General features: G+C 39.2%; 1 protein-coding gene across 10 annotated transcripts in view; it reads right to left on the minus strand.

The window, feature by feature from the left end:
- The window catches only part of PTK2 (protein tyrosine kinase 2), a 201,937-nt gene that overhangs the window by 92,291 nt on the left and 96,284 nt on the right, over window positions 1-13,362 (minus strand). For all 10 annotated transcript variants that reach the window (XM_052703579.1, XM_052703581.1, XM_052703578.1 and 7 more), the window contains 2 exons: window positions 13,193-13,280; window positions 194-273 (listed from right to left, as the gene is read on the minus strand). In XM_052703579.1, coding sequence (XP_052559539.1) covers window positions 194-273; window positions 13,193-13,280 — 168 coding nt within the window. The remainder of the gene's footprint in view (window positions 1-193; window positions 274-13,192; window positions 13,281-13,362) is intronic.

Consider the following 13,362-nt stretch of genomic DNA (forward strand, 5'->3'; position numbering starts at 1 on the left):
AAGTTAATTTTAAATATCAGTAGAAATTGAGTAGAATGCAGCCCGCCCATTTTTTGTTCAAACTACTTTATAGCAAAAAATATGATATTGAGGTGTATTGAGTAGAAATCCATGAACCATAACGAGTTACAAAATTAATGTACATATTCTGTCAGAAATATGGTGAATAATAAATAAATAACAGTCAGCTTACCTGATTTCAAGGCAACCTAGTTTCAAAGCAATTTCCTGGTCCACTTGATCTGCTATTTCTAACATATAGTCATTTTTCACCTACAGCAAAAAAAAAACCAGGTATCATTAGTTATTAACAAGAAAAGGACAAAACTAGTGCTGAAGAACTTAACTCTGCAAAATTCTTTCACACAACAACCTTTTTTCCATCAGCAACACTCCACCACAGTACAACTTTTATAATAGCTTATACCATGCTATGAGAGCATAAGCTTGCTATTGAGATGCTAAAGCCTCACTAAAGAAAGTCCTAAAATATCATTAAAAAAAAAAAAAAAAAACACAACAGAGAAACTGCAGAACAAAGAGCAGATTATAAATTAAGAGATAAATACACTTTATGAAATGCATTTTGAGTGATTCCAAGCTGCAAGAAAGGCCATTTCAAACTCGTTTAGCTATGAAACTCCTACACTAAAAGACAGAAACACAGCAGCAGATTCAGCAGCTGGAAGCCCTCTCCAGTCAGCATCCAGTCAGTAAAGCATTAGCAGGCAAAATAACAAATGGATCAAACCCTACAAAGCAAAGCAATAAATGCATGAGTCCTTCCAGGTTATGAAGTGCAGGAAAATTTTTGTTACAGAAAGACACAGAAGAAATGAGACCAACTGTGTAGCAGTGCAACTTATTACAATAGTTGCACCATCAGAAAAAGTTTCCTTCATATGAGGGACTCATTCAGCAACTCAGCATGCTGACAAAACACTAAGTTTTTAGTCCAACTCAACTCCACAATATATTAATTAGAAGTCAAAGACTTAACTAAGCATCCTTCAGCATCACGTAGTTTGCAATACTAACATATATATGAAAATGAAATTGTTGTTTTGTACTCCCACAGGAGTGATACAGAAGATATGTAGAACTAATGACACTTTTTTTCATCATAATGCTTACCATTAAAAGAAAAAACAAAAAGCACAAGAAGAAGTAACAAAAAAATCTCATCCTCACGCATATGATTCCTATTTGAGCTTTTCTGCATCTGTATCTTTTTTTTTCTTTTTTCTGTACCTTGCAATTACAAGCAAGGAGAGATGCACCTTTTAGGAAGTTACTATGTTTTGATTCTGTTTTCATTTAAAAGCATGAGGGCTATGAAGATGGTGGAGGGTCTAGAGGGAGCAGTGGGGCAGCACTGAGTTCTGCTCTCTGTGACAGTGACCGGACCAGAGGGAATGGCATGGAGCTGTCAGGGCAGGGGCAGCTGGGGGTTAGGGAAAGGGTCTGCACCAGAGGGTAGTGGGCATGGAACAGTCTGCACAGGGCAGGGGGAAGCCCTGAGCTGCTGAGTTCAAGGAGTGTTGTTCCTGTGAGGAGCCAGGAGTTGGACTGGTTGATCCCTGTTGGTCCTTTCCAACTCAGGATGTTCCCGGATATCATTAAGTAGTATCTATTTACGTTCATTCTCATCATACTGCACAACTGCACCTGTTTGCAATGGGATAGTATTTCTCTTCCATTATCAAGGTTTTGTTCCTCGAGTCAGAAGTATCATCCAGACACCTTGTAAATGGCAGAATGTAATAATTTAAACCAAAAGATACATATGAGCTTCGTCTGCAGTGATATGAATTTTGCTCTGCACTAAAACTGACAGACCCGAGCTCAGGACAGATAAATCAAGAATATAGTTTTCAGGCTCCTGTGTTACTGCATCATTACGAACTTTGCAGCACCCACTCAGATGGCACAGAGCAGACTGGTTACTGTCTATTTGCAGGTCAGTACGGGGACATATGAAAACCAGGAGAAAAACTGAAAATGTGGACTTTGAGTGAATTCAGTTCCTATATGGATGCTTACATTCCTTCTGGAGGAAGTTAAAATGAACTACAACAAATTACTTTTTATGTCATCCATACAGAGTTTTAATGCACCTGAATTGTACTCCCAATATAAGCTTTCATTTTCTGCTCCCACCCTGTCTAGGCATTAATCTCTATGGAAAGCCCAAATCACTTCCCTGAAGAAGCTAAAATATCTGCTCATGAAACCCCTTATCTAATCCACCTTTCATGAGCCCAAACCAAATACCTACTGGTTAGTTTACTTAATTTTTTTTTAAATAAAACACACACCCACTTTGGAACCATTTTAATAATTCTGCAACACCAGAAAATTTCACAGTGCTGTTATCTACTCTTTCCTTGAGGTATTCACAAAGTACCTGCCTGCAGCAAAGCATTTTCTCAGTTCTGATATGTAAAATTTCCCCTTGCAGACACTACACTCATTCGAGGCTGCTGGTATATCATGATCAAATTTTTACTTATCTTCACAGTTCACTGCCTAGTGGGTTCCAGTACTGAAATAATTCATTTGCTAAACTGAGGAGCTTAAGAACATCCTCAGAATCACACAAACAAATTTGAAAATGCTGCTAGGCTCAAGAAACGACTATTCCATAAACAAATAAGCAAATATTTCAAGTTTTCCATTCCTTGCTTTCTGGCTTATGAGCTTTCAAAAACTCCACTCATGTTCTCCCAGTTCAAATTTGCAACTACAGGCACCACGACTGGACTAAAATAATTCAAAAGCCCTCCTGATCACAACAGTTTGGAAGAAAAAAAATCAGCCACGACATCCCCTCACAAAAACGAATTGCTGCACTTCATTAACATAAAGTAGTGCACACCCACCTGATCGTTTTATTTTTCAACTTTGGCAGGTATACAAAGACAGTACAAGCTTCAGGAAGCCTGTGGTCGTAACCTGGTGATCTAATTAGATGGAACGATGCTCTATTATGAACAGAAAATGTAATAAGTGGATGTAATTAATTTTATATTGCTTTTTTCTTTTTCCCAACACTTGCCTGAACACATTCTTCTCTAAATTTCAGTAGGTTTAAGAAAAAAAGCAGATTCGACTTCTGCTCCCACATTACCAATAAGAACATCTCTTACTTTCCTTTGCCTACTATGTTAGAGCAACGCATGAACCAATCAAGGTCACATCAAGGTATGAATTTTGCAAGTTTCAGCATAACTTGCATAACATCGAGGAAAAAGCCTGAGCAAATATCAAATGGAAGAGATGTAAGAGATAATGCAACAGCAATTAAGTGTGCTGTCATAAAACTGAATGGTTTTCCTTCTGTGTTTGCTCAATTATGACTATTATTCTTGGTATTAATATAGATAATGAAAATTAAGAATTTTTTTCATCTGTTTAAGAGAAAAAAGAGCTTATTCTGAAGAGCTAAATCCTGAATATATAAATAAGCAGACACAAAACTTTAACTGTCAACACATCTGAAGAGCTTGACAAGTTTTTCTTGTTTATAACTGACTCAAAAGTATGTGAAGAGGAGGATGAGCCCAGACCAGTGTTTAAAACAAGATTCCCTAAAGGCTAAATCAGAAAAATGTCACGTAGCATCAGTTTATATAAATTATGTCAAATCTCATATTCAAAAACCCATTAAAAATAAAACAAAGCAAGCAAACAAAAAACAACTGGCCAAACAAGAAAAAGCAACACAGCTTTTTTTTCACTCACTATCTGTAGTTATAGTAACTACACGACCTACCTCAAACAAGATGCTCTGGCATCAATCCACCTCACACTTCTAGATGAGTACTACCATACAAAAGGAGCCTACCACATAAATAAGGAACCTATGAGTACTACCATATTAAGGAAGCCTATAAACAGGCAGGGAGCCAGCTCTTTGAAAGGGTAGATAACAGGACAAGGGGAAATGGTTTTCAGGTGAAAGAGGGAAGATTCAGGTTAGATATCAGGGGAAGTTCTTTACAGATTGAGAGTGGTGAGGTGTGGAACAGGCTGCCCAGAGAGGCTCTGGATGCCCGGTTCCTGGAAGTGTTCAAGGCCAGCTTGGATGGGGCCCTGGGCAGCCTGGTCTGGTATTAAATGGGGAGGTTGGTGGCCCTGCGTGTGGCAGGGGGTTGGAGCTTCATGATCCTTGAGGTCCATTCCAACCCTGGCCATTCTATGATTCTATATTAGTACCGAAGTAACTGTACTTGTATTTGCCCACTTGGGCTGATGAGTAAGAACTGAAGTGCAGCCTAAGCTTCACATTGCCATCAATCTCTCGGTCATGCCAACTACAGACTACTGCAACTAAGCAATGCAGTATATGAAAACTATGAATGCCAAGCAGAAATGCGCTTTTCAGATACAGGAAAAGTGTCTTTCATATGCCTTATAACGTGGAACAAAACACATGCTGCTTGTTCAGAAAACACATGGTTAGAAAGGAAACTAACATTTAAATACAAGAATCACAGAACGGTTTGGGTTGAAAGAATGTCACAGTCCAAAAAAAATCTAAGCCACGATATATTATGTTGACATATTAATACCCTTTTTTGACCAGTATTTACCTTTTATTCTCACCAACGCATGTTTTTCATCACTGCTCAGCCAGAACAAAAATATCTGTAATGTTTCAAGTCTTTCAAACAATAAAAAATCAGAGATACTGTTAAATCATAAGAAAAGGAGGTGAACCATGAACTAGTAAGTTTTTTTCCACAAGGAAGACATGCACGCAAACAAAACCCAGTTGCACTGGACCAGTTTCCCTTCTGATGTCAGACTTTAAAATATTTCTTCTTTTACTTAAAAGGACAAATTGCAGATTGCCTAACTTGTAACTTCTCAAAATTCACTAAAAAATAACAAGCACTCTGACAGCTGTATCAATGGCTAGCTATGAATGGTTCCAGCTGGTACGATTTAAAATAAAAATTGGAGACAGGGGAAAGCCCACGTTTGTGAAGATGAAGAAATCAGAGAACAGCCCTATGCTAGAACACATGATCTAAGAAGAAATCTATCATGGGCTTCGTATTTTGTATACCAGCTGCTACTTTCAGAAGCCATCTGCTTCATTTTTTCGGCACACAAGTTTTTTTAATGCAGCTGCAGTACTTCAGAAAACCACTCACTTGGGCTGATGAGCCATCTTGCCACTGCAGCTCACAAAAACACAACGTGGGATTTAAATTTCTGTATTAAGAAGAGCAAAACAATTTTGAACTGAGTACCAAATTCTTTCCATGAGTTCAGGGATTTTAAAAAGCCTTCTTATTCTGCCTTAAAAACATATTTTAGTTTAAATTCATACCCCAAAATGTATATATTAAACACAATTACCAAACTTTCCATTAAGTTTTGTTTTCAGACATAAACACTGTGGAAATTCTTCAGTAACAATTCTATCAAATGGTGTCTCAGTACCAATATTAGCCCCTGTGCTGGCTCTCCTATCTCATTTCATGTTACCAAGGAATTTCCCACAGGATTACATCCAATTTTTCAGAAGGACGGTTTAAAAATAAGCAATCTATTTCTCTTGCTTTACTTTCACTATCTGTGACCCACTTACACAACTTACAGGTCTGATTTTTATTTTTTCCTTACGATAATTGCTTTGGAATTGCATTTAAACAGCACTTCAGTGGTGAAGGACTCTCCAAAGAGTTAAACACAAAATCAAAAGGAAACCCTGCCACAACACAGCAATTTAGACAAGCAAATGACAATGCCTTCTGTACCCCCTCTTTACTAAGCTGCAGAAGAATCACCATTCGAGCAGCTCAACAGGGCATAGAAGACAAAGGTTTACACTTCAGCACTTTCTCCTTAGGCCGTGTGCTCCATCCACAGATTTTCAGATGGTGTTTTTTATCTTTTATATTCAAAAATGCTGTGCCTGTGGTTAGTTTGTCACATTTATATTAACAAATACAACTTTCTTCTTCCCCCTCCTCCGTTTACAATACCCATTTGTTCTCCATTTAAACAGCTTAGGTGTATTCTAGCACCTGATACATTTCTCCTATCTGAAGGTATTCAAGTCCAGGTGTCATAGAATCACAGAATGGCATGGGTTGAAAAGGACCACAATGATCATTTGGTTTCAACCCCCTGCTATGTGCAAGGTCAGCAACCACCAGACCAGGCTGCCCAGAGCCACATCCAGCCTGGCCTTGAATGCCTCCAGGGATGGGGCATCCACAGCCTCCTTGGGCAACCTGTTCCAGTGCCTCACCACCTTCTGTCACCACCACCACCACAACCCTAAAGAAATTCCAAGGTATCCCAGTGCCTCACACTGAAAAGCAAGTAGTTAAGTGACCAAGACAACGATCTAAGCACATTTGTTTTCCCTGCAACCTCTCATGTAAAATTACTCTGTGCACATGTTCAGACTGCATTTTGCTTTCTACTTACTGCAGGTACTGTATGCAAATCCACCACGATCCACCTTACAGCTCTTTTCGCCAGACATAATCCTCTCAAATATTCTATGCTTAATGCTGCAACCTGTTTTGCAGAGTTGAACAGACTGCCAAAAAGCTGTAGCCTTCCAACACGAAGGTCCCAACCCACAAGACTATCGCTTCAGAAATCTTATGCAAAATTTATCCTACAAGATCCATTACTCTCCTGCTTTGAACGAAGTACTGTATGCACAAAAGCTCAAAGCATGCTTATAACGTCAGCATTTTTAGGAGCCACCTTAATGATCGAAATGGTAGTATTTAAAACATGCACAGGAGGAAAACATGTGGTAGCTCTCTGCCCCTATTTACCCATCTGATAATGTTAGATATATTATAGGAACTGAATCTGCATTGGAGAAAATTAAGGCTTCAGCTTTTTCTTGTGGAGTTAAAAGCACAGATTCAGTACTGGGATAACATTAATTTGCCATCTGCCCTCAGCTGCTCCTCCTCTCCAACTTCCAAGGTCACATTCTCTACATTATCTGGAGGTGATCTTTGACATCTCTAATTTTGGAAGCTCCTATGTTAATAATAAGGGCATTAGAGATGGGGAGAAAAAAAACAACTTCTGGCAAGGCATTGTTTGGGACAGAATGGCTAAAAATGATCCCTTCTGTCAGTGTGGGCTGATCTCCAGATGTCAGTGCAATGTACACTGCTGCTTCTTACATTCTCCACAAAGTAGGACTATACACTTGGGAACCATATAGTGCTCAACCTACTAAGCGTGCCTCGCTAGCAGCTAATTTTATACTCCTCCTTCTGACACAGGGTTTTACTTTTCCAGATCAAATGAGTCCAAAGATCAATGTGATTTGCATTTTGCTTCTCTGATGTGTGTTACACATGCATCAGAACAACGCAGGCATCAATACGTGAAAACCTGTGCTGAGTAGCTCAAGACCACAAGTGCAAAATAACAGTCACTCACACATGACTGAAAGAAAGCCCACAAGCACTATTTTCACCACTTCTGCTGACAGGTGGGAATTTAAAAATCAGAGCAGCTGCTCTCCTTTGGACCAGGTTTGACTGTGGAAGAAGTATTTGGGAACACCAGTGTGCTTTACATTCCTGGCACAGAGCACTGCTCGCAGGAAGCACTGTGTGACACAGAACGTTTGGAAGATGCAGCAGCAGTGCCACAACTGTACAAGCTGCAAGATCTCCAAGAATATCAGCACAGTTCTGAGGCTGTAAATCAACATTTATAGTTAAAAACAGTACTTTGCAAGGAATTGTGAATCTCAGCCCTTTCAAGAAATGACCCCTACAAAGGGGTCACTTTAAATTACTTTCAGAAGCTGTAAAATGCAGACAGGTGATGCTCAGTTTGATGTATTTTTTCACTTTTTAAGCAGTTGCAATTCTTACATTTATTACCATTTTGCTTTAGGGCACCATTTTGCTTAAGGGTTGTGTGTCAACCATTAACTCTTCTTGAAGGATTTTATTTTACTTCTCACAGGCTGCTGCAAATACCAGGAAGAACGCATGCTTTTCCTCCTATGTCCTCGACTTTCTTCAAAGCTTTAACTACCAAAGTCATTTGCTTCAGGTCTCCTATTTTTATTACAGCATTAAGAGACGCTGTTATTTAATTAGGTTAAAGAGTCTAATTCCCAGCCTGTACTTCAAATTATATCTCAAACACCGAAGCCTTATAAAACTTAAATCATTATTATAGTACTCGCCTTGACTTAGAACTTTCTACGTGTTCAGGGACAGTGTTATAAAAAAGGTATTCCATTTGCATGATATATTTCTCTAGCACAAAACAGGAGTGATTTTTGTATGTATGGAAATGCATTTGTTATCTTCGCAGAAACAGAACAAATAAGTCTCACTGCCTACCAGAAACTTCGTCTCATTTTAGTTTAGCACACAAAACTTTTTTCTTTTTTTGATTTTTTTTTTTAAAGGAGACAATTTCTAATGAAAATACACCTGCACCGAACTGGTGTGAGGAAATATGGGATTTCTACAGACAGAATTCAGCTCAGTTCTTCTAGAACATCATTTATCTGCCCTAACTTCAAGCTCATTCTCTCTCTGCTTGCAATTCCTCCTCCTGTGTTACATAAACCTTGCCTCATTTAAATGGCAAAATCAAAACACAGCCAAAAGCCTCTTTTAACAGATAAGTGGACCGGAGCTGGAAGTATAAAAGCTAAAAGAGGCAGCACAGAGAAAAATTCCACATTGATAAAAATGACCTTTCCTCCTTCTCTGTGATCTAAAAACCCCAAAAGTTACTTCCGAAATATCCTGTTCAAGGCACAGGGCAGCAACAGCAGAACAGCTGAGGCCTAAGAGTTGCTTACCCCCCACTCACATGCAGATGCTTACTGCCTTTTCATCAAGGAATAAACCATCTCCAATTACTATAAGCTAACATGTTATTCAAGGATAAATGTGTGCCGGCTCTTGTCCCACACTAAAATGCAGGCAATTCAAGTAGCTTACATCTGATTCTAATTACATGAATGTTTTAAAAATCTGTACTCTGTCTTGATGTGAGATCCAGCCTTCATTCCTCACTCTGCTATTCAGCCTGTACCCTTCCACCTCCCAACAGCATTCACATCGGGACAGACAGAAAGACACCTGCAATGAATTCCACCAACACTTTCTTTTAAAGCGAACCAAAAACGCTCCAAGAAGTACAAGAAAAACATGACAGTTTTCCTTACCTGACAAAAATTCCAATTTTTAATTCTCCTTTTATACTTTATTTATTCTGAAGCCTTCTCGAATATCAGTTTTTAAAAAATCATATAGCTATCTTTATTCTTTTGGGAAGAGGGCTGGAGCATCTCTCCTATGAAGGAAGGTTGAAGAAACTGGGCTTGTTTGGCTTGGAGAAGAGAAGGCTCCGGGGAGACCTCACTGCAGCCTTCCAATATATCAAGGGAGTGTATGAACAGGAGGGGGATCAGCTATTTACAAGGGTGGATAGTGATAGCACAAGGGGGAATGGCTTTAAACGAATACAGGGGAGGTTTAGGTCAGATATTAGGAGGAAGTTTTTCATTGGACACACTGGAACAGGTTGCCCAAGGAGGCTGTGGATGCCCCATCCCTGCAGGCATTCAAGGCCAGGCTGGATGTGGCTCTGTGCAGCCTGGTCTGCTGGTTGCTGACCCTGCACACAGCAGGGGGTTGAAACCAGATGATCATTGTGGTCCTTTTCAACCCAGGCCTTTCTGTGATTCTATGAAATAAGGAAATTATGTACTGATGAAAATTCATTTACAATAGCTTTCCTCATCATCTCATGCACACTCTGTTTAAAGGTTGCCGGGTGAGGTTAAAGTTGTTTCACACTGGAGTATCTAATACAACAGGACACAAGTTGCAGTGAAGACTTTCATATGAAGGCAATACAGTAAGTGTATGCAGGCTGTGCAACCACCACTAGGTGCAACCCCATTTGCCTAATTCGGGTGAAACTGCAAGCAGTACCCAAGGGAACAATAGAGTCAACACAATATCACCAACTAAACGTTTTTCTACTTAATGAAAAAGAGATAATTGACCACCACAGACTTCCACTACCTTTGCCACCTTCTGAATAGACCCGCAAAAAAAGGTTAAATTCTAGCACGACTCTTTTGAACAGGACTCTCAAGTAGGAAATAAGACGATGACCATAGCATCACTCTTCTCTATTTCCTGTCTCAAAGCTGAACTACATGAAAAACAGATGCATTGATAAACTGCATGCTATCACTCTTAGTACGACTGCGTGGGATTAGCATGTTTTGTAATTCTGATGTTATGAACAAGTTGCAAGGCTTCCCCTCCACATATTGATTTGAACCATTTGCTGTACAGCTTGCAGACCACAGGCACTCCTGCAAAAGGTCTCATTAAGTGCCCTGCTTTTATACTCCCAATTAGAAGTGATTACGCCCACTGCAGCTGGCTGAATGACTGCCACTGATTGCAAACTGCAGTCTGCTCCGGTCTCAGGTTCCTGACTGGTCCAACAAAGAATAAGACAAAGAAAGGTCACAGCATCCTTCATATGGTCAAAACCAAGAAAAAAAAAGTACAAATAATAATAATAAAAAAGCATAAGTACAAATATGACAATAATAAAAACAAGGAGATTTACATGTTTGCATAGATTCATACAGGGCAATGCACATATTGAAGTAAATGGGAGTAGTCATGCATGTGGAGTTATAAATGTGTGCCAGTTTTCCCAATTTTCAGTTCAACAGCCTGGTAACTGTGGCTGGGTTTAACTGCATGAATAAAACATGCCTGCTGACAGCGACTAAGGTAATATTTCAGTATTTTTACCGACGTTCTGTGCTTCTGAAAATCTGTGAAAGATGACAGGTCACTTGGGGATTCAACCTTACCCAAACTTTCAGCTCACCAACTACACTGCTGCTCTGCAATTAAAACTCGGGAAAATCGTTTCACCATTTCCGAAATTCACGGACATTTCACATTGACCAAATCACACCCCTTTTCCTGCCCCAAGACCTCCTCAATTTGACAATGTACATTTTTAATCAGCCAGACAACACGTGTTTAGATGTCATTAGGACAGTAACTGGTCCTCAGACACATCTCGAAAACAAAGATTCAGTCATGGGCAGCATCCGGCCCTCAAAATCCTTTTTTCTCATGTACAACAATACACAAGAACGTAGTTGGCTTTTACATCCAAAAAAAGCCAATTTGAATCTATAGTTGTTAATGCTTTTGTTTGCTTGTTGTAAATTCTTTAACTGAGTCCTGTGTTCATCATCTCTAACATAGTTATTTCTGTGCAGAAACCTCAGAGTATCTGTGTACATACATATTTATTATTAATTTAATTTTATTATAATTTAATAAATTAACATATAATTTTATTATATTATAATATTATTTACAAGTGCATTTCATTGTTCTTGCCTATACACAACATGCTGTGCCTGACTGCACACTGACTGCGAAGGATGAGCTGTGGTTAGCAAAAAAAGGCTAAAATGCACAATGACAACAAGACAAAGAAAGTGGAAGATTATTTCCATATCCCTCTCTGTTCTAGATTTGTTTTACACTGCAGCATTATTTCTCAAAATAATTATCTTTCCCTGCTTTCTTTTTATAAGCCAGTCAGGTTATATTACAAGATAGATGTAATTGTCCTAATTTACTCAAGAAGCCAAGTGAGAATTACAGAGCAAAACAGAGCCAGGGACAGTGTAGCAGCTCTGAAACGTATGCATGTGACTTCCATGACAACAGAGACCCAAATACCTCGCAGGACCCCATAAAGAAGAGCAGTGACTTTTTAAGAACTGCATTTAGAAATGCTTAATGATAATGTGAAGAAGAGAGGGGAAGAGAAAGTACTTGTAAGGTATGCAGAGAAAGGAGATGAGAACCTCTGATATTCGCTGTACAATAAAACTGGGATTTGGGGCATCGTCAGAAACAATCAGCTGTCTGCTTTCATATCAGTTCCTTCACAAGCCTTCTTGCTACCTTCACACATTTGTACCTTATTCCTCCAAGTTTAATAAGAGCATCTTTGTCAAGAAGTGCTGTAAGTACTGCTCTGGTATTTTCAATTCCTTGCTGAAAGAAACAGTGAGGCACACAAGAGAAGAAGCTTTAGGATTGTAGTGCCACTGTCTGCAAATAAAACAAATCTTTATATATACAAAAAAAAAGGAAAATACAAGGAAATAAGGGGGAAAAAAAAGTATATCTCAAGGGGCTGAAAAGACCTACCTGCTTCCCCTTCTAGAATCTTGAATACCATAAGAATTAAAAAAAAAAAAAAAAAAAAAAAAGAAGAAGAAGAAGAATGTAACCATGTGTTCTCACCCAGATTTGAGCTGTGACTGCTGGGTGAGCTTCGTCAAACTATGGTGACAGTTTCTTGATATAGAAGGGGAGCAACCCAAGAAGCTCTCCTGAACTTTTCCTCCCTGCTGTAGGCAGGGACACCTCCCACTAGACAAGGTTGCTCACAGCCCCATTCAGCCTGGCCTTCAATGCTTCCAAGGAGGAAGGATCCATAACCTCGCTGGGCAACCTGTTCCAGCGTCTCACCACTCTCACAGTAAAGAATTTCTCCCCAGTATCTAGTCTAAATTCACCCTCTTACAGTTTAAAACCATTTCTCCTTGTTCTGTCATGACCTGCCCTTATAGTAAGACCCTCCCCAGCTTTCCTGTAGGCCCCCTTCAGGTACTGGAAGGCTGTCAGGTCCCCCATGAGCCTTCTGCAGGCTGAAGAGCCTCAGATCTCTCTGGGATTATCATGTTTTCCTCCTTCCAGTAACTTCAAAGAGAAAATTTACTCAGAAAGCTGTTAAGCTAAATATGTCTGGTAAAAACATTCCATGTTGCAGTAAAATCACCTGCTTATTTACACTTGCAAAAGAAATAAAGAAACTCAGCAATTTAATAAAGCAATAAACACAAAAAGTCACAAAGACAGCTGTAAATTTCATCGGAGATGAGACAACATCTGCAGAGCTACCAGAAAAGATCCCCCATCGCTGCTCAGGGAGAAAGGCACCACTGTGGGTTCCCCTTTTTTACTTTACATGTGAACCTTAAGTTTTACCAAGTTTTTGTTTCTGCAACACTACATCATGCACATAAACAAAGCAAGAATATTCCAAACGGATGGCAGTAAAACAGAAAGTAACTGATAACTGAATATACCTGCTGATAGAAAAAATTTAAAGTTGGCTTGTCCTCAGTGAACTGGTTTAGAAATCCTTTGGGCAGGTATCGAATTCTCAGTTCGTATCTGAAAAACAAGGAAGAGAATTAAACTGGTAAGACAAATAATATCAGACTTCATTGCAACTACAGACAGTCTTCAAATGTTG

Source organism: Tympanuchus pallidicinctus, unplaced genomic scaffold (assembly GCF_026119805.1).
Source record: "Tympanuchus pallidicinctus isolate F22 unplaced genomic scaffold, pur_lepc_1.0 scaffold5, whole genome shotgun sequence".
NCBI lineage: Eukaryota > Metazoa > Chordata > Aves > Galliformes > Phasianidae > Tympanuchus > Tympanuchus pallidicinctus.